Consider the following 19,930-nt stretch of genomic DNA (forward strand, 5'->3'; position numbering starts at 1 on the left):
CCAGGGACGCACTGCTGGCTCATGTTCAACCTGGTGTCCACCAGGAGCCTCGCAGGGCCTTTTCTGCAAAGCTGCTTTCCAGCCAGGCGGCCCCCAGCATGTACTGGTGCATGGGGGTGTTGCTTCAAGTATTTTTATAATTGACAAGATTCCCCCCGAGCCTTCTCATCTCCAGCCTCAACAGTCCCAGCATTCTCAGCCTTTCCTCATGAGAGATACTTCAGGCACTTCATGATCTTAGTGGCCCTTTGCTGGACTCTGTCCAGTATGTCCATCTCTCTCTTGTACTGAGGAGCCCAGAACTGGACGCAGTACTCCAGGTGTGGCCTCACCTCGAGTAGAGGGGAACGATCACCTGCCTCACCTTGCTGGCAACACTCCTCCTAATGCAGCCCAGGATACCATTATCCTTCTTTGCTGCAAGGGCAGATTGGTGACTCACATTAAACTTGATGACCCCCAGGTCCTCTTCTGCAAAGCTGCTTTCCAGGTGGGTGGCCCCCAGCATGTACTGGCACATGGGATTGTTCCTCCCCAGGTGCAGGATATTGCACTTCCTTTTGTTGAACTTCATGAGGTTCCTGTCAGCTCATTTCTCCAGCTTGTCAAGCACCCTTTGGATGGCAGCACAGCCCTCTAGTGTATCAGCCACTCCACCCAGTTTTATATCATCAGCAAGCTTGCTAAGGGTGCACTCTGCCCCATCCATCATCCAGATGAGATTGGACCCAATATTGACCCCTGGGGTACACTGCTAGTTACTGGTCTTCGACTAGACTTTGTATTATTGATCACCACCCTCTGGGCCTGGCCATTCAGCCAGTTTTCAGTCCACCTCACTGTCTGCTCATCCAGCCCATAGTTCATCAGCTTCTCTATGAGGATGTTATGGGAGACAGTGTCAAAAGCCTTTCTGAAGTCAAGGTGGACAATATCCACTGCTCACTGCTCTCAGCTTCCACTATCAGACAGAAGACCAATTGCAGCATCAATCTTACTAACACCTTTTGGTTTTCATCCTTATTATCTCTAAAAATCTCTTTTCCATCCCTAAAAAAAGAAGAAATTTGAGATGAAGCAATCTTTCCTTAGTTATTTTGCTTATGATATCCAAAATGCTGTAGTTATCAGGTCTCCAGCTCATGCTGCACCTCAGTACATGTGAACCTTGAGATTCCCTTCTAGACCATAAATGCTGGAAACCTGCCTAAGCAGGCCCATTGCCAGCTTCCATCTAAGCATCCACTGCAACTGTCTCTTCCTGTCATCCAAACCATGCTCAGACTTCCTCTGTTCCCTTGAAGAACCCACAGCTTTGAAAATCTTGTTAGGTATCACTAGAGTTTTTTCAGACCCTTAAACAGTAGACCTGACTCTGCCTAGAGCTAGCGCAGCTGCTCTTGAGGCCTTCCTTCCTTCCATCTCACAGAGCTGTTGGCAGGGCTTGTAAGTCTGAAGTTTGAGGTGTCTAATGCTTTCCTCTGGATCCAGATGTTTCAGCCCAAATGAATAAACCAAAGGCTATGAAATAGCCCAAAGACTATTGCTGCAGTTGTACCATATATATCCTTGTGGAATCTCAACATCTCAGCCATATTTTTGAGACTGTCTCTTCAACTGGCCAGATAGTGCTGGCTCTATTCTAGTGACCAGCACTGAATATTCCTCTGAGACACAAATTGTGCTGGGTTGATAGACATAGCTTTGTGACAGCAGGCTTCAGCTCATGGTCCCTAGATTCAGATGCCTTCCCAGCACTGAAGCAGAAGAACAGTTCATGCTGGTAGAGACCTATTTAGTTATAATCCCCTGACTTAACACATTAGAAAATAAATATGAACTACTGTATGTCAAAGCTAATGAACCAAGTAATCATCTGGTTTGAACACACAGAACTAAAAAGAATCATGTTTTAAATCTATCTAGCTTCAGTGTTTTTACGGAAATCCTCCTTATGAGTAAGTATTTTTCCGTTCTCTTTCATATCACAATTTCTTCTGTCTTTATTTAATAGGTGGGACGGGCAAAAGATGAATCCCTTACAAATCAGCTGATAGACTATCTTATGGGAGAGAGTGATGGCATGCCGAAGGTATTGTATTTTTATCACTGCTATTGTGTCACATTGCTGTGCTACAAGATCTTTTGAGCTTACTTTGTCCTAAAATTTTTGGTAGACACAGATTGTGTTTTAGCTTGGTTTCATTAAGGAGCGAGACTTGCATGATCACTCTCTGAGTCACTCACCCAGTAACTTCAGTTTCAGAAAGATAAGAAAGGAAGTAACTATCTTAGGTATAATCATCTTTCTCCAAGCTTTATGAAGGCAGGTAGTTGGACAGAGGAGATTCAAATTAATGCTCATACTGAGTGAAAGAGACAAAACTTAGCTGTTTGTTCATGCCAGTTAGCCAGCTGGCTGTTGCCTTTCCCAGATGGACGGTCAGCATGTGTGTGTCTCAAGACTAGCTACAGCACTGATCTCTTCTTGCAGTGAGGGGAGTTGGTCTAACTGTTGCAGTGGAAGAAAGTAAGGTAGTAAATAGGAGATAAAGGACAAAAACCCAAAGAAGATCAGGCTACATTAGTTCCTGTATTCACGCATCAACTTAAGACATAAAAAGTTGTTGACAGATTTTCAAAATTACCCATCTCCTTGTTGATTTCTTAAGTGATTAATGACCATGTTTTTAAAAAGAGCTTAGCCCAAAACAACTCTGTTTTAAAATGTGAAATGAAGGGAAAAATTTGGCACTGCGTTCACTTGAAAATGTAACTGCTTCGTGTGGATGCCCATATGGCAGTTAAACCTTATTTTAAAAAAAAAATCTTTCTTTTTTGATTTCTTATTATGTAGAAATATTTAGTTTAAAGTTTGAATTGATTATTCATAGAGTCAGTTTCATCCGTGGATATAGGCTGTAGTTCTGTAAACTAAAACACAGTTTCTGTTCTGTGTTGGAGGATGGAATTACATGTTTAATTTATGATAGAAAATAAGACAACAGGAAGCACATTTGAAGATTTTTGGTAACAGACCTTCCTAACGTGGAAGTTTTGATTAACAATAGGAGAATAAAATACTGCGGACACTGATTTTTACATTGTCACTCATCATTGTCGTAAAAAATCCTCTTTGGATCCTTAGAACCTTACATATTTTTATTTTATACTGTTTAGGAGGTGCTTTGTGAGATAAGAGGTGCTCTGTGCTATGAGGCTGCCTTTAATGTCGTGTGATCAATTAATAAAATTTTGAAAGGGCCATTGCCCTTTCGTACGGGTTTCCTGCTCCTTTGTTAAAAGGTGGGTGTTATTCACTGGGTGTAATAAAAGGCTTTTGGCAGGCTGGTAGACTATTTCATCTTTTTCTCTTTTGTATATACGGATTTGGGAGTTGGAAGATACTTGCTGACAGATTTTTGTGTATTAGTTGCCAATGCCATAGGTTTGGTAATAAAGGAAGAGGATTGTTCACAAACTAAGCAGAACATAGATTATATCTGTGCTATATATACAATACAAGATTTTGACCATATCCCGTGGAATGATTTTTTTTTTTCCCAGGACAGATTAAAAATGTCCATTGTAAATATCACGTTAGACATCAGAACAGCAGCACTTGAGGTTAGGATGACAAACAACTCTTTTGTAGAGTGACTGCTGATGGGCTATCTGGTTTCTCTGAGTTCGAGCTATAGAAAAACAGGCTTCACAGTCCGTTTTTGGCTTTGATGTCCATAGAGCTTATGGTACATTCAATCTATCTGGGCTTGAGTTCATGCAAGTGGCTGAGCCGCTTCAAGTTTTACTGCCTGTTACAGCAGAGCTTGAATGTGAGCTAAGTGGTGCTGCACCCATGTTTTTCTTCTGTGAAAGCCAGACCTCAGGACATTACAGTCTGCAATTAATTCCTTCATCAGGGAATTTAAGGTCTCATACAAACTCACAGTAAATACAGTCAAGTGCAAAATGATATGTATGGAAGAATAAGTTCTGCTTTACTGAGGGGAGTAAGGTTTGGTAACGATGGAGATGACATGGTCTTGGTGCAGTAAGTTTATTTCATCACTAATACTACAGCTGTGGTTTATGATTCTGTTGTGAGATTAGAAATTCTGGCTCTTTCCTCTTTGTATGGTGCCTAGAGATTAAGGGTTTGATATTTTAGACTTTTAGAGACACTGGACAGTTGATGGCCAAACCAACCTTGCTTTTATAAAATTTTAAAAAAAACCAAACCCCCTCTATCTCTTTATAGAATAGAATGGAATAGACTATTTCAGTTGGAAGGGACCTACAATGATCATCTGGTCCAACTGCCTGACCAATTCAGGGCTGACCAAAAGTTAAAGCATGTTGTTAAGGGCATTGTCCAAATGCCTCTTAAACACTGACAGGTTTAGGGCATCAACCACCTCTCTAGGAAGCCCATTCCAGTGTTTGACCACCCTCTTGGTACACAAATGTGTCCTAATGTCAAGTCTGAACCTCCCCTGGTGCAGCTTTGAACCATTCCCACGCGTCCTGTCACTGGATACCAGGGAGAAGAGATCAGCACCTCCCTCTCCATTTCCCCTCCTCGGGAAGCTGTAGAGAGCAATGAGGTCACCCCTCAGCCTCCTTTTCTCCAAATTAGACAAGCCCAAAGTCCTTAGCCGCTCCTCACAGGACATGCCTTCCAGCCCTTTCACCAGCTTTGTTGCCCTCCTCTGGATGCACTTGAGTACCTTCACATCCTTCTTAAATTGTGGGGCCCAGAACTGCACACAGTGTTCAAGGTGAGGCTGCACCAATGCTGAACACAGCGGGATGATCACTTCTTTTGACCGGCTGGTTATGCTGTGTTTGATGCACCCCAGGATGCTGGTTGCCCTCTTGGCTGCCAGGGCACACTGCTGACTCATATTGAGCCTGCTATCAACCAGCAGCCCCGGATCCCTTTCTGCAGGGCTGCTCTCCAGCCACTCCTCTCCCAATTCATACTTGTGCCCGGCATTACTCCGTCTTAGGTGCAGAATCCAGCATTTCGACTTGTTAAATTTCATCCCATTAATCATAGCCTAATGGCTATTATTATTTACCTCTTATTATTTACCTGTAATTTGAAATGTGAACATTAATAAAATTATGAGAGAAGCAAAACATAGTGAAACAAACAAAATTCAGCTGCAAGAGACCGGAAGAGAATTAAGCTATTGGAGGCATTAGATGAAAAATCTGTGCAGCATCAGTGAGAGCAAAAATAATTTCGTATTTATGCTGAAAGTTGAGTGGACAGAAACTGTAGCATCCGGTCTCTTTTCTAAGAGCGGCAGCCTAGCCATCTGGTTGAAAGAAGTGCATGGGACTGGATAAGGGAAGTGAGCTACAGTATGATCTCCCTAGTGAAGAGGTTCTGAAGATTTTAGAAAACACTTAGGAATTTTGTGAATGCTGTAATTGCCATATTTAACATTGTTTTGAACTTCAATGTAGGGCTTTCTTTTCCTTGTTTAAAAGCTCTCTCTTGTTCTTCTGAATGCTTTAATCCAATCTGCCATAGTCTCTCTCAGTGAGTAACAAAAGTTTATACATATTTGTTTTAAATCATACATATTTGTTTTAAAAATCTACTTAAAAAACAATTCATCTTTATCCTTATTATGCTATGGAGACAGTGTTTTTGAAATTGTCAAGCAAATGGGGTTGTTTTTAGAGAATAGCAGCTTTTATGTGGTGGTATTTTTGTAAAGCTGAAAGTAAAAGTGAACTTAAAGTAGCCATGCAGCAGAAACTTGCTAATCCTTTCAAGCATTGATCTTCAAACCAGATCATCGCTCACAGCAGCCTGATTGCTTTAAATCTTTCGCAGCCAACAATTACGTGGGATTTTAATGAGGTACCATATTACCAAAATTATTATGCTTACCAAAATTTTGCTACACTATTGTCTGACTAATGATAAACTATTTCTTAAATGTGTTAATATGTCAACTATTGTATTTGTTAACTTTAACATGTAAAGATTCTTAATTGGTCATGTGTGTTCTTTTGTAATTTTTCAGAGAGCATTAACTAGCAAGGTTCTGCTGTTTTCTGTGTGCATATTTTCTAAGTTACATGTGTTTTAAAAGCAAAACTAAATTAAAATCATGGCTGTCTAATATTGAGATCAGTTAGATTGCAATAATAAGTTTTTCCAAAGACTTTAGGAAACGTGTTGTCAGTTGAAAATTCCTTCCTGCATTTTTTGTTTTTAAAATGGCTAACTTGAAAGGTAAGAATATGAAAGTAAAACATGAGACTAATTTTTCTTAAATGCCTTCTACTTTTATATTTTTTCTACATACGGCTGCCATGTAAGTCATTGAAATATATTGTTTAAGTAAAATATAATTAGGACATGGCAAATACCATGTAAGACCACTGGTTTGTGCTGGGACAGGATCCTTCTCCTGCTGGAGGAGAGAGAGAAGCAGCCTGGAAGGGGAAGAAGTGCAGCCTTCTGCTATCATCAGTGGAATGGCTGTCTGTGGTCATTAGGAGGTGTCAGAAGTTGGGAAGAATTACATCATAACCTACCATTCATAATAATTTTTGTTTTATCTCACTTAGGGAACAGCATTTTTCTTTTTAAGGCAGTTTACAGTGCATAAATAATATCCACTAATATAAGTAGTTGTGGTTACTTTATTATCCAGGTAACTATTTCATTATTTTTAAACTATGGTTCTTCTGTTGGTCGACCTTTTGATCATGTGTTACTTAAAATTCTGCTCCGTCATTAGTTTAAAAGTAATTACTTTTGGTCACTTAATGTTTTTCATTATATTGCGAGTTAAAAAGAAAAATTTGACTTGCCTTTTTTCTTTCTGTATGCCAGTCTTTCTCTCTTGCTTTTATTTCTGTGATTTTTCGTCTGGTTTTTTTTCTTGCCTCTCAAGTAGGGAGTTAATCTTTGAGGTCATCTTCTTTATAAGGAAATATCTTTCTATCTTTCATATTTCTCTTCCTTTTAATTTCTGCTTTTTTTTGCTATGTTTTTGAGATTTGCATACAAAGACCACACAGTATTCCAGAGAACAGCACAACATTGTTTAACACAGTTCTTTTTAAAGAAACTTTTATACCATTTTAACATAAAATACACACTGTCAATGTTTGGTTTTTATTAATAATATTGCAGAATTAGTTAGTTTGTGTTTTTTACTAAGTTGTCTATAAAGCTACCAGTGATTTTCCTGATTCATTTCAGCTTAATTTAATCTTGATTTAATAGTTAAAAGATAGATTGTCGTGTACAGACTTTACTTTTTATTGATCCCATTTTAGAAATCACTGCTAAAGATATAGAAGAGTGGCACTAGCCCAGGTTTTTTTCACTTAATAGTTTGTTTTCGTTATAAGCAAGGTCATTTGATTTTGTATTTTATATTTTAGCTGTATTTTTAGGAATGACCTCTTTTGAGAATTTTCTCAAAACCCTTATGAAAGACCAGTTCTCTTTTCTCTTGTTGATTTTTTTTTAACTAGTCTGCTAGAAATTTGAGTACACTTCAAAAAATGGAACTCATGTTTGTTTTCTTCACTACTGCCATCTTGTTTTTTAAAGTTTTGTTTTAAAATTATTTCACTAATTTTCTCGATGTTTAATTAAACTGTTTCATTGCCAGTTCTTGGGCGACCTCTTTGCTATATTTGTCATTCTTGAATTCTGTAATATATCAACAGTATGTAGTGTAGCAAATTATAAATCTTACGCATTTTTTTAGCTGAATTTTCAATTCTTTTCGCTCTCTTGGATGTCTGCCATCAGGTCCCAGAACAGTACACTCTTTAATGGCCAGGTTTTGTCATCCTTATCCACACTAAGCAATGTTTGCATCTAGATCTGTAACATACTTTAAGCATTTCTAGCAAGATTTCAATTTCTAAAAGGAGTCTTTTGGTTCTTTTCTGACACCATAAATGCGTACACGTCTGAAGTTGTTGGGTTTCCACCTGTATGTCTCTCTGTGTGCCTAACGGTCCGCAGCTTTTTCCGTCCTTATAGTCAGGGCTTGGCAGCTAACTGCCACAACTCAGTCAGGATCCTCAAGGTGGGTGTTTATCTGACTGTCCTAACGGCCAGAACTTACAGGGGAACATAGCATAGCTAAAGCATGTTGATACAAAGAGCTTTTCACGAAACAAGCCAGCTTGTCCGCTTTCTTTGAAGAATGTGGCGGTGGGGTGGGCAAGTAAAGAAAGGGAATGCAGCAGTATGTGTTCAGTGAGTATTAATTGCTTTTGTATGATTTAATTAAGGATGCCAAGTACCTATTCCGCTTATACATGGCACTAAAGCAATACAGAGAAGCTGCCAGAACAGCTATAATAATTGCCAGGGAGGAGCAGTGTTCAGGTAAGTCTGTTTTCTCTGATATGACCGCATCCCTGACACTACATCCTTGCAGTACTTAGGGTACCGTTATTTATATAGGATTATACTTAGAAAAGAAATGTATCAGTGCTTTTAATTATATTCGAGTTTAATTGTGAATTTGAAGTAGCCTCTATGAAAAGGTTGGGACTCATATCTGTGTGTTAAATATTGGAAAAAAGAAAATTGTGGAAAAGACCTGCATTCAAGTAAACACAGTGATTAAGATTGCTTGCAACTTTACTTTTCTGTATATCACAGATCTTAAAATTGCAGTTTCTGTGTGCGGTTTTCAACTTGGATACTGATCCTTTAGTTTTTGCACATTATTTTTTTCAGTGGGAGATGTGCACAGGAGATTATTTCTGTTGAAGGATCAGACTTACTTAAGCCTTCTTTTCCCCTGCAGTAGGTAGCTGAAATTAGAAATAGAAAAAAGTAATAAGAAGGGACAAGACTAGAAGCAAAATAACTATCGCCTCCGTTATTCACGCTGCTCTGTAGCCATGGCAACAGCCCTACCATAGCACTGCTTGCTTTTCATTTCAAGTAAGTTGAAAAACATCAATAAAGGAAAAATAGCAGCCTGAGGAACAGCCCAGGCAAATTAACATTTATGGATTGCTCCTCAGCATTGGCCTAAGGAGTGGAAAATCTCTTAAACCCTTGGCAAGCATGATCTCCCAGTTCATCATAGCAGTGAATAAAGCACTTGTGCTAATTATGTAAGCAGGAAATGTAAAGGCTCAAGGGTTTAAATATTTACTAGCTTCTCTGAATCTGAAAACTTATATCTAAAATGCAGTATTGCATATTTCCTAATAGTATAGATGTGTTCTGCAACAGTGTAAGCACAATATTTTTCCATTAAAATCACCAATCTTGTAGTAACTGTTTCCTCTGCAGAGGCACAGTTTTAGATTGTCCTCGTCTTCCTTCAGGAGATTTCAGTGAGTTTGATTCTGAAGTTTACACCAGTACAGTTTATTCTTTCCTTAAAATTCAAACTGTTTGGTATTTTCCTTTGGGTATGCTATTTTATGTGCAATTTTTCTTTAAGTTGTTTTTATGTAAGCACATGATTTTAAGACTGATCCTATTATACTGAGAATCAGTAACAGAGCATGAAAAATTAATGTTGTTTTCCAACAACTAATTCTGGAGTGATACTCAGCTGCCTCACACAAATTCCACTGGTTGATTCAATTGTAGTGTGTAACAACACAACAAATTCTCTATAGAGTAAAAACGTTTGCTGATAGAGAAATATGGAGAGAGGAAAAAAGTTTGCTGAAATAACCAAATATGAAATTTCTTTTAAATGCCTCCAACTGCAGAGTATGACTTCCTTATACTGTAAAAATGAAAAAAACCCCCACCAAACAAACAAACAAACAAAAAAAAACCACAGAGCAAGAACAAACAACTAGCTAAGAGTAGACTAACCATACTAAGCATTGGTTGTTTTCAGCTACATTGATAATTTAATGAAATCCTGTGGTTTCTGGACAATCCTTGATAGTAACCTTGAAGCAGTGTAATCTAGTGAATTAACATTCAAATTTTAATTATCTCTGAAAGGTTTTGGGTTGGTTTGGTTGCAGAGGCAAGGAGTTGCCAAAGCAAATGATAAAGTAAAAGTATGTTAAATTAACATTCAAACAACAGCTTTTGAATATCTGACACTGAAAAACAAAACCAGGTAACGTCTCTAAATGCTCTATAAATACCTTTTCTCCTCTTTGTTGTGGAAGCAATGTATTGGATACAGCATCTTCCATTTTTAAAGTTTCATTATATGAAATTGTCATCCACATATTATTTTGCTACTGTTTAGATGACTTCTCCAAGTGTAATGTTTTTTCTTATTTAACTCCCTGGCGGATACTGTTTAGGATACTGTGACAAGCAACTGCTTGTGACTTTCCAAAGAAATTGTCATGCAAATGTTTTGCTCTAAGAATCAACATAACTTCCTGTTTAGCTTCCATATATGTCATTAGTAAAGAAATTGTTGTGAAAAATTAAATTTACTATTCAGTGTTGTTTGTTTTTAAGGAAACTACCGAAATGCACATGATGTTCTTTTCAGTATGTATTCGGAGTTAAAGACCCAGAAGATTAAAATTCCTTCTGAGATGGCTACAAACCTTATGATTCTACACAGCTATATTTTAGTGAAGGTAATGAATTGAGAAACTGAATTTATGCATAAATTGCACAGACTCTGGTTTATTGAACTGTACATATGGATGCTCTGTATACATAAATTACTTTGTCATGTAAGTTCTATCAGGGAATCCAAGTGCATGCTAACAAGGACAATCATACCTTTTGGTTCTTTCTGCCTCTTTGATTAACATATTCTTTTCTAAATACCGAATAATTAAAAACCTACATCTGGCTTCCTGTATTTCTTTTGCATTCATACTTACAAATATGTTACACTGCTAGTACTATTATTAATTATTATTCACAAGCAGATCGCTGCTTTTCTGTAAATGAAATTAAGCAGGGGGGCTCAAATGATTTCTAGTAGTTAACTCATGGCTCATCAGGATATCCATTCAGCCTACAGCCAGCTTCTGACCTCCATCTCTACAAGCAGTGAGGAAAGAGCAGGCAAATAGTGGGCTGAAGACCAGAAAAACTGTTCTGGGAAAGAGCCACTATAAGTCTCTGGTCCTTTCTCTAGTGCATGATATACCTCTGCTCAGTTTCGTGAAAGAGCCATGGGCGTGCAGCTCCCAGAAGGATGAACACCAAGAGCAGGCTGCAGGAATTACTCTCTAAAGGCTGCAGTTAATTCGATATGTTTGTTGTATTCCAGACTCATGTGAAACGTGGTGATCACATGAAGGGAGCACGTATGCTTATACGTGTAGCCAACAACATCAGCAAGTTCCCATCACGTAAGTGCTGACAGCATAGAGGAGCGCGCTGTGCTCTACAGGACAATTCATTAATCATTGCATTAGAAGGTACATTCTATAGGGCACATGACAAAGTGTAAATATACAGTGTGCTCTGCCATCCTCCACAGGATAGCTCTTTGATATATGGCCTCCAGGGTGGGTTCCTCACCAGCAGTTTAATCTGTCCTCACCCACCGTAACTGTGGTACGGAGCTGCCTGAACCACACACAAAGTCTCAGGATCATATGTAATGAACTGATTGGTTCTGTGACTTTATCACAAAATTTTAATCAATCTTCTTTTGAAAATACTTTTTGGGTACATGGAAAATGTAGACTAAAATGTAGACTTTAAACAGTGCAGACCAGATTTGGGAGAAACGGTTATAATCAAAACATGGCTGCTGCATTCCTGAGCTTCAGAAATGAAAGGCAGTAAGAGGTGAAACCATGATTTTCTTGTATATGGTTACAGGAATTGCACAAATTGTACAACTGTGTACCATGAGGAAGAAGAAAAATACTGTCATTTTTCATCAGTACCTTTTTAGCCTTTGAGCCAAAAGCTCAAATGCTTTCAACATTAACATTGGTAAGTAAATATTTGACATCGTTTCATTCTCTTACAGACATTGTGCCAATTTTGACTTCAACTGTAATTGAGTGTCATAGAGCAGGATTGAAGAACTCTGCCTTCAGTTTTGCTGCTATGTTGATGAGACCTGAGTATCGTAATAAAATAGATCTTAAATACAAAAAGAAAATTGAAGCAATGGTCAGGTGAGCAGTGTTAATCTGTACTTTCAAATGTGCACAATGTCAAGGCTTTATTTGTAATGTTATTTTTGCTCATAAAGCCTACGGGCTTTATCCTGTTTTCTTATTACTTCACTGTCTGAAATTTGGAAGGCTAAGAACTATTTCCCCCCTTCTCTGAAAATTGGATGCAGTAAACCTTAAATGCAGTGTGCATGTAAAATGCTTCCTAGCCAGCAGTAACATTTTCCATCTGGTCCATTCAGACGTAAGGGCAGCCATGCAGCTTTAGTTGTTTTCTAGTTAGGAATGTACATGTCAACTGTTAGCTACTACAGCATCAGCAGTATGCTCTTCTGTGATTTGGACTACTGAGTAAATGGCTAAGATAAAAAAGAATGAAAGGGCACATAAAATAGATGAATTCTTCACATTTTCTTCCTTATCTGATGTTCTGTTTTGACAGATCCTAGCCAATATTTTCTGCCAAAGGAGGAAGCGTAGGTGAGCGTATAAGAGCAGGGCAAGCATATGTAATGCTTTTCTTTTTTATTCTACTAGGCTCTAACCATTTTGAGGCTCAGGGACTTGCTGAGCCCATATGGGTGTTTCAGGTATTTGTTAAGTCTCTAAGCTCTCCATGAGCTTATCGAATCTCTCTGCTTGAAGCCACGTAAATTTTTAGCAACAGATGACTCCTGTAACAAGAAGTTCCATTGTGTCAAGGCTGGTCCCTAGCTAATGTGATGCCTTGTAGTTTTCCTCTTGGGAGAGATCTAGCCTTTTCTGTGTCACTTACGATTTTATAGACCTCTATTTTTTTTCATTTCCCCTCTATCAGTCATATCTTTTCAGGATCTGAAGTGTCTCAGCTTACATACCTATTCTTTTATGGACACTGATCCTTATGGCCTTTCTCTGAAACTCTTTACAACCTTTTTGGAGGAGGCAGGACCAAAACTACACACTGTATTTAAGATGTAGACAACCCATGGATTTATGTAGTAGCAGGATGAGTCTCTGTTTCAGCCTACTTGATATGCTTTGACTGTTTTTAAAGTCAGCTGATGTTTTCGTAGCATATATTATAATTGCAAGGTCTTGTTCCTAAGCAACAGCAGTTCAGAGTTCATCTTACATGTGGAAACTTTTTTCCAATAGGCCTCGCTTTGGCTTCCTCCCCATGTCATCACATTATTTTCACTTATATTTTATGAGCATGCAGCACAGCAGTAGGTTACCACAGATGTGTACTGTGAGAACTGTTTATCTTAGTCTGTTTGGTATCTTTTAACCATTTTTTTAAAATTCACGCACAGTTCTTCCCTATTGCCTGCTTGTTAATATTTCTAGAACATTCCAGTAAGCTTCTAAAACATGACACCAATGTTAAAAGCCATGTTGATGCGTTCCTAATCCATCAGGTATATCCATACCTCAGATCGAAATCTGAGTGGAGACAAAGGAACAGGCCATTGGAAGGGAAACATACACGCCCAGGCTAACAAAACGAGAAATTAGGCTTTGTACAAAGTATCGGGATAACTAAGGAAGCCATCTAATTGTCTCCAAGGTTACTAGGTTAAACATTAGAAAAGATGGATCATCTTCTTCATTGGAAAATATGCTAAAAGTGAATCTAAGCTCATCATCTATAAATGCTCCATAGAAGATTAAACGTTAAGGTCACACAAGAAAAAAAGTTCCCCTCCCTCCCTCTGTCCCCCCACCCCAGGTGCTGCGATGTCAGGATCGGGACCATCATTCCAACAGACACTTGGATGAAAACAAGCCTGTGAAAGGCAGAGTTACAAGCTGTATAGTCCCACCAGGGTGCCAGTTTTGTCTTGTTACTTCGATTCTTTGTGGTCACTCCTGTCACAGAAAAACACTGAAATAGAGAAACCATAGCTGTATATCTATACATACAGACCATGAGTTCTGAAAGATTTCAAAGTATTATGATCTCTTATAGCTTTTAAAAAGGTTGTATTGTTTCAAATTAGATGGAAAATAACCTATTTCTGAGTTTACATAATTGTGATGAAACTTGGTTGATAGTTAAAAGGAATTATCTGGTGGAATACAAAATAGCAGCTGGAAGCTATGCAAATAACTCAGAGGAAAAACACTTGCATTGTAAAACATCTTTGTTCACGGTCAAAGCACTTGAGGTTTTTATTCACATTTGTATCTCACTTCTAGACGTCCAGACACAACAGAGGCAGAGGAGCCAACAACAGCCTGTCCCTGTTGTGCGTTCCAGCTCCCAGAGTGTGAACTTTTGTGTCCCGGCTGTAAAAACAATCTCCCATACTGTATTGCAACGGTGAGTGTCTGCGGTGTTTTCTGCAGTGTGAGAATGATCACAAAGCTTTTCTTTCCTTCTAAAAATAAGTTCACCTGAACATCTTCGGTTTGCTAGTAGATTCAAGCCAGATGTTTTTGTGAGTTGGTTTGTTGGGTTTTTTCCCCAAGCTGTTACCAAAACAGTAAAAACCATTCTTGTTGTCTTTAACTATCACAGAGTGTCCTTAGTTGCTACCTACAAGTTGCAGGCACTTAAGGGTGACAGTAAAATCACGAAGTGGTTCTGGAAGACTGCAGCTTCCTGAGAAGGCCGGGCGTGCATCAGGCCGCCCCGAACACCCAGCACACGTGCGTTCGCTGCAGTTGGTGCATTTGGAGAGCGCAGACGGGATCGTGCTGCTGGTGCCGGTGCCTGCCCAGCCCAGCGCTCAGCTGCTCCAGTGCTCAGAGCAGTAATGGCAGAGATGGAAGTCCCCCTTTCTTCCATGTACAGGAGCTTGTGGCAGGCACAGCTCGCCTCCCCTGAACTCCAGGCTGCCAAGACTTCAAGTAAAACAAAAAAAACCACTCTTCAAAGATCTGTTTTGGGGAATGCCCAGAATGTAACAGAATTTTTAGGCACTTCCAAGGATAAGTAATGATTCAGCCAGTGACTTCAGCATTTTTTGTATTACTGATCCTTACAGAAATGAGAAGCTCTAACATTTTTGTTTCAGGATACTTTAGTGTACTGAAAAGGTATGGATGGGGTGCATTTCTCAGTGGAAGGGCTGTGCATCCCACTGTTACCAGATTCAGTACAAAATCTTTATACTGAGGTTAGCTATTGTATGACTAACACTTTATTTTTATTAGGTTCAAGTGATTTGTCACACTAGAATTACAGAAAAATCAAAATTTACTTGAGCAGGAATCAAATGTTGGAGCTAACATTCTTTATTAAAACTAAAGAATTAAGTCTTACAAAAATCATTAATAGCAATTATCTTTTTTTTTTTTAACTCTATTGGTTTAGCAGAGTGAGATGACGTATATTTTAGAAGTATTATCTTAAGGAAAAAACCCAAGACTTTTAAATATAGCTTTATGAGCCAAACATAATGTACATATTCATGTATATTTCACATTATTTGTTTTTTTTGAATGTCATATGGAACACCAAAAATCCCAGTAGATTTACGTGCATCTCTAGACATAGATCTACAGGTAACATTCTGTATTGCTAAACTAAAAGAATTTTAAAAGTTGTAATTCAATACATTCTTAGATTTTGTTTTTTTAAAAGAGGAATGTAAATTATAATGAAAACACTGCATCTCATTGAGAGCTCCTTTCCTAGTTACCGAATTTACACAGTAATCAAACTACAGTAACACTATTATGCTTTTGGGGTTTTAATTCCTCAGGATATTTAGAGCTCAGTTGCTGAGACTTTTTCACAATAGTGGGTACAAAACTAAATGCCCAGTGTACGAGGACAGCACGTGCCATGTAATTACTTGTGGCTTTTGCGTGCAGGGCCGGCACATGGTACGAGATGACTGGACAGTCTGCCCACACTGTGACTTTCCTGCCCTCTATTCAGAATTCAAGAAGTAAGTTGGTATTTTTTTTTCCGTTGCAGGATTCCAATGTTTGTTCATATTTTAGCAGCAACCTGTTTCATTTGGTACTAAAAAACATGTAACACCTGGGGGTGGGGAGGGAACAGAAGAGGAACCCCCCCCCTTACTTGGCAGTTTCATCTAACACGCTCACAGAACATCGCTTCAAAGTGGACCAAAAACTACGCTAAAGAAAGAACTCAGCCAGAGATGCAGGGAGGGCTCCAACAGCAGGAACAGTAATGAAGATGGATGGGCTTGTGTAAGTTCTCGGCTCCTTCCAGGAAGAAGACCTGATATGGGGGCGAGGGGAACACAGGCACAGCAGCAGTCACCAAAACAAACAAAACACACACAGTATTGGGTGCAGACTAAGGCAGCAATAATCTCATGTCCCCAGTAATCATCTGTGGGAGAATGGGATTGGAGAGCTCTGTTCGGATGTCAGGAATTGTGAAGCTGCAGAAACTTCATGTTCTAGCCCAAGGTCCTTTGTATGTTTTAATTGCCAAATTTTCCTCATGCCCATGCAAACAGCAGCAGCATTCCTGTTGTGATATTAGTTGTCAAACATTAAAAATGAACAAACCAACCTTTGCTCCACCTAGCAGAAGCAGCTGTTGCTCTGGCCTGTATTTGTTACATAGCATAGGTCAGAACTTTGCTCTATGCTTCCTGCCTCAGGCCCAGCTGTTCCTTTGAAAATGTTAGAATTACCATTTGACCAGTCACCCTTCTTTTAAAACAGCATGTTACAGACTGAAAACATATGTCCAATGTGTTCCGAAAGGATTAACATTGTTCATCTTAAGAAAATAAATGACTGCACACAGTACCTCAGACCAGATGATGGGGACCAATAAATTCAGGTAGGTGCTAGAGCCTGTATTTTTTACTTAACAGGGCTCAGAGGTTTTCCCAGCAAGGGAAAGGCAGTGTTCAAGAATCTAACTTGCAGCCTGGGTGTATGCCTCAGATAGCTGAGACCCAGCTGCATCACCTATTTGCCCTCAGGCATGCAAACATCAGTAGGTTTTGCTACTGCAAGTAACATGGTTGTTAAATCATCCTGGTTCTGAGGCTTTAAACCAGTTTACCTCTTTGATTGCATTATCCTCTGTAACGTGTTCTGGTTCGGAATGTTCCCTAACACTAGCTGTGCTTTAGTAGCTCAGAGAACAGTTTGAAGATCTCAGCATCATCAAATCCCTCTACAGATCTACCAAAAAGTGATTAAGAGTAGGAAGAGAGAGATATGCTAACTGGAAGGAACAGAACTAAAACGCAGGTTACATGATCTTAGCTTCTACGTTTAACAGAATATAAGAATGTATCACAGGATAACAGCAACATAGTATTGCTTTGAAATACTCAGATTTTAAAGAATGAGACCACTGCTCGCTCTATACCACACACTTAGATCTAAGACTTCCGTTTTGTTAAAGGAATGGTAACTGAAAATGAGTTAACAAAGTTCCTTGGTAATTCTGACATTTGAAGGCAGATTTACTAGTGCAAACACCTTATGTGTGTTTTCACCTTATGTGAAAACTTTGACCTATAGGTCAAAGTAATGTACAAGTAAAATTATAAAATTATATAAACTAACAAAAATAAGGTTATTGTGGTATAATTTTTTTTTCCTTGTAGCTTGCTATCACTGTCTTTATATCTGGGGATATGACTAACTGCCTCTGTTTATTTTCAGAACTGCATGTGTTGTCTGGCAAGGAGCAAGGAAAGCTCTATCACAACATTACACATCTTTTCCCCACTAGGATTTAATAACAACCACCATGTCATTTCTATTTTGTGATAGCCTGTAAATATTTAGCTTTTGATAAATTTTGTACTTTGATTTATTATAGTAATAAAACTGATTGATAATTCTTCTTACCAAGCAAAATTTGCATTTTAACTGCACCAAAGAAACCAAGGGGCAAGTAGCAGAAAAAAACCCCCTCGTGTTCTCTTTTCAACATCAGCTCTGAACTTTTATGACTATTTTCTATTACACATTTCTCACTCTAAGTATTCCTTTCTGGTTTTGATTAAAGATACAACTTTAAGGCTCCTCAAGTTTAGAACAAAAGGGAAATTGTAGGAAAAAAATATAACTACATCCTGTATGTGCAGGAAAGCCAGAACCTTGGAAGAGAGGGAGAGATACAGAACACTCCATGAACTTAACCAGAATTCTGAAAGACTCCTGTGAAACATTTTATTATAATTTTACACACTGCTTAATTTCTATAATGTACAAATATGCAATTTCAGTTGGGGGGGGGGATCTGCATCATGTACTATTTACAAGAGCTCACCACATAATATCAGGGGATTTAAAAAAAAAAAAAAAAAAGTAGAGAAGTCCTAGGAAGACTTAGCATAAATGCCAGGTAAGTAAGCATCATGTTATCATCATGTTCATGCACCCCGGTGTTCGTTGTACAAGGATAGTTATAGCCTGTAACGCTGTAGCACGTTAAGGGTAAGTACAGCACTGCATAGTGAGAGAGTACAGTAGCAACATCACCTCTATAAGAGGAGCATTTTCAATGCACTGGTTCTACTTTCCCAGCTCCATCACTGGATCTGTTTTGTGTTCCTGCCAGATGTTAGATAAGCAAAGCTGCATCCAGAGCAAGATTTTGTTCTGTTTAATGTCTTGTTTTCTCTTTTCTTTTCCCTTCTTTTTTTGTTGTTTCTTCATTTTTCTCTTTTTTTGGCAGCTTGGAAGACTTTGCCTTTTTTTGCTACAAACAGAATATACAGACAGTTTAAAATCCAGCTGCAACCTGACAAAAGCATAAGTCAAAATACAGTCAGTGTTAAAAGAAAAAGCCATCTCTTCTCTTCCCCTCCCCTTTCACATATCAAGTTTCTAAATGCCATGGAGAGTAGAGACTCTACAGTGTTCAGTCTTAAGGGCTGACCACAGTTCCCTGATTTGGTGACAGGTACAAAGGGATTACTGGAATGACCGTCTGTGATAACCACAAGCAAAGGCCTGTGGCTGCTCCTTACCAATGGCACTGTCCACACCAACACCTCCAATATTACTAAGTTTTGGAACTGGGTGCAGTGTTCACGAGTTCACAGTGATGTCTCACTTTGGTCCAGCACTCAAGCAGAAGACGATGGATGGAAATAACTTAAGACTTTTTCACACTACTACTAGTTAAGAATGTAAAAGTTGAGAGATGGTATATTTTATACCTACTCTGATTTTTTTTTTTTTTAAATTCAGATGATGTTAAAAGTCCCAGAAAGGTAACTTAAGAGGAAACAGTTTAGTGTGGTAGTTTAACACTGAGGAAACTAAGTCACCTTAATCATTGCATCACTTTCAACAGTATCTTGCTCATCCTCATCAGACTGGATCTCTTCCACATTCAAGTCTTCATTCAGTTCTAACGTCACTGCAGATCCTGACTGCCTTTTAGATGTCTTGACAGAATTAAGTGAATATGGAGTCAGATGTGCCTCCTTGTTGTAGGCACGTGTAAAAGCTGCTTTGACCTGTTAGGTTGAAAGGAAAGACTAGAGCATCAGCTTAGGAACTGTAGATTGTTAGCTAACCAACTCTTGGCTAGAGATTCCACATCATCTTTCCTTTGGGAAGGTGTGGTGAAAGATTTGTAGAAGAGGACACTATCTCAAAAGGACACAGAAAGCATCTAAGAGCTGTATGGTGAAGGCTCATTTTAAGCAAGTCCCATATAATCCCCAGACAGAGTGTGCATCTTCAGATGCTGCTCACTTAGGCCTCCAATAATTCCAGTACTGTTGTTCTGCTGCCCCCTAATCCAAGTCAGTTTTACACCAAAGCCACCCTCAGCAGCACTGAACACCTGCCACACTGGAGCAGCATATTCAGACTAAGAGTAAACACCTGACTGCAGCATAGGTTTAGTTATCAGCAGAGAATATTCTTCTCTTTC

General features: G+C 38.8%; 2 protein-coding genes across 2 annotated transcripts in view; one reads left to right on the forward strand and one right to left on the reverse strand.

The window, feature by feature from the left end:
• The window catches only part of WDR19 (WD repeat domain 19), a gene marked incomplete at its 5' end in the record, with an annotated part of 34,729 nt that extends 17,877 nt beyond the window's left edge, over positions 1–16,852 (forward strand). Inside the window, 8 exons of the mRNA XM_009580786.1 lie at positions 2,015–2,092; positions 8,290–8,386; positions 10,463–10,587; positions 11,235–11,316; positions 11,949–12,099; positions 14,281–14,404; positions 15,904–15,980; positions 16,738–16,852. Coding sequence (XP_009579081.1) covers positions 2,015–2,092; positions 8,290–8,386; positions 10,463–10,587; positions 11,235–11,316; positions 11,949–12,099; positions 14,281–14,404; positions 15,904–15,980; positions 16,738–16,852 — 849 coding nt within the window. The remainder of the gene's footprint in view (positions 1–2,014; positions 2,093–8,289; positions 8,387–10,462; positions 10,588–11,234; positions 11,317–11,948; positions 12,100–14,280; positions 14,405–15,903; positions 15,981–16,737) is intronic.
• Positions 16,853–18,190: 1,338 nt separating this feature from the next.
• The window catches only part of LOC104078949 (replication factor C subunit 1-like), a gene marked incomplete at its 5' end in the record, with an annotated part of 9,630 nt that continues 7,890 nt past the window's right edge, over positions 18,191–19,930 (reverse strand). The window contains 2 exons of the mRNA XM_009580787.1: positions 18,191–18,742; positions 19,317–19,508. Coding sequence (XP_009579082.1) covers positions 18,647–18,742; positions 19,317–19,508 — 288 coding nt within the window. The remainder of the gene's footprint in view (positions 18,743–19,316; positions 19,509–19,930) is intronic.

The sequence above is a fragment of the Fulmarus glacialis genome, unplaced genomic scaffold, assembly GCF_000690835.1.
Source record: "Fulmarus glacialis isolate BGI_N327 unplaced genomic scaffold, ASM69083v1 scaffold28986, whole genome shotgun sequence".
Lineage (NCBI taxonomy): Eukaryota > Metazoa > Chordata > Aves > Procellariiformes > Procellariidae > Fulmarus > Fulmarus glacialis.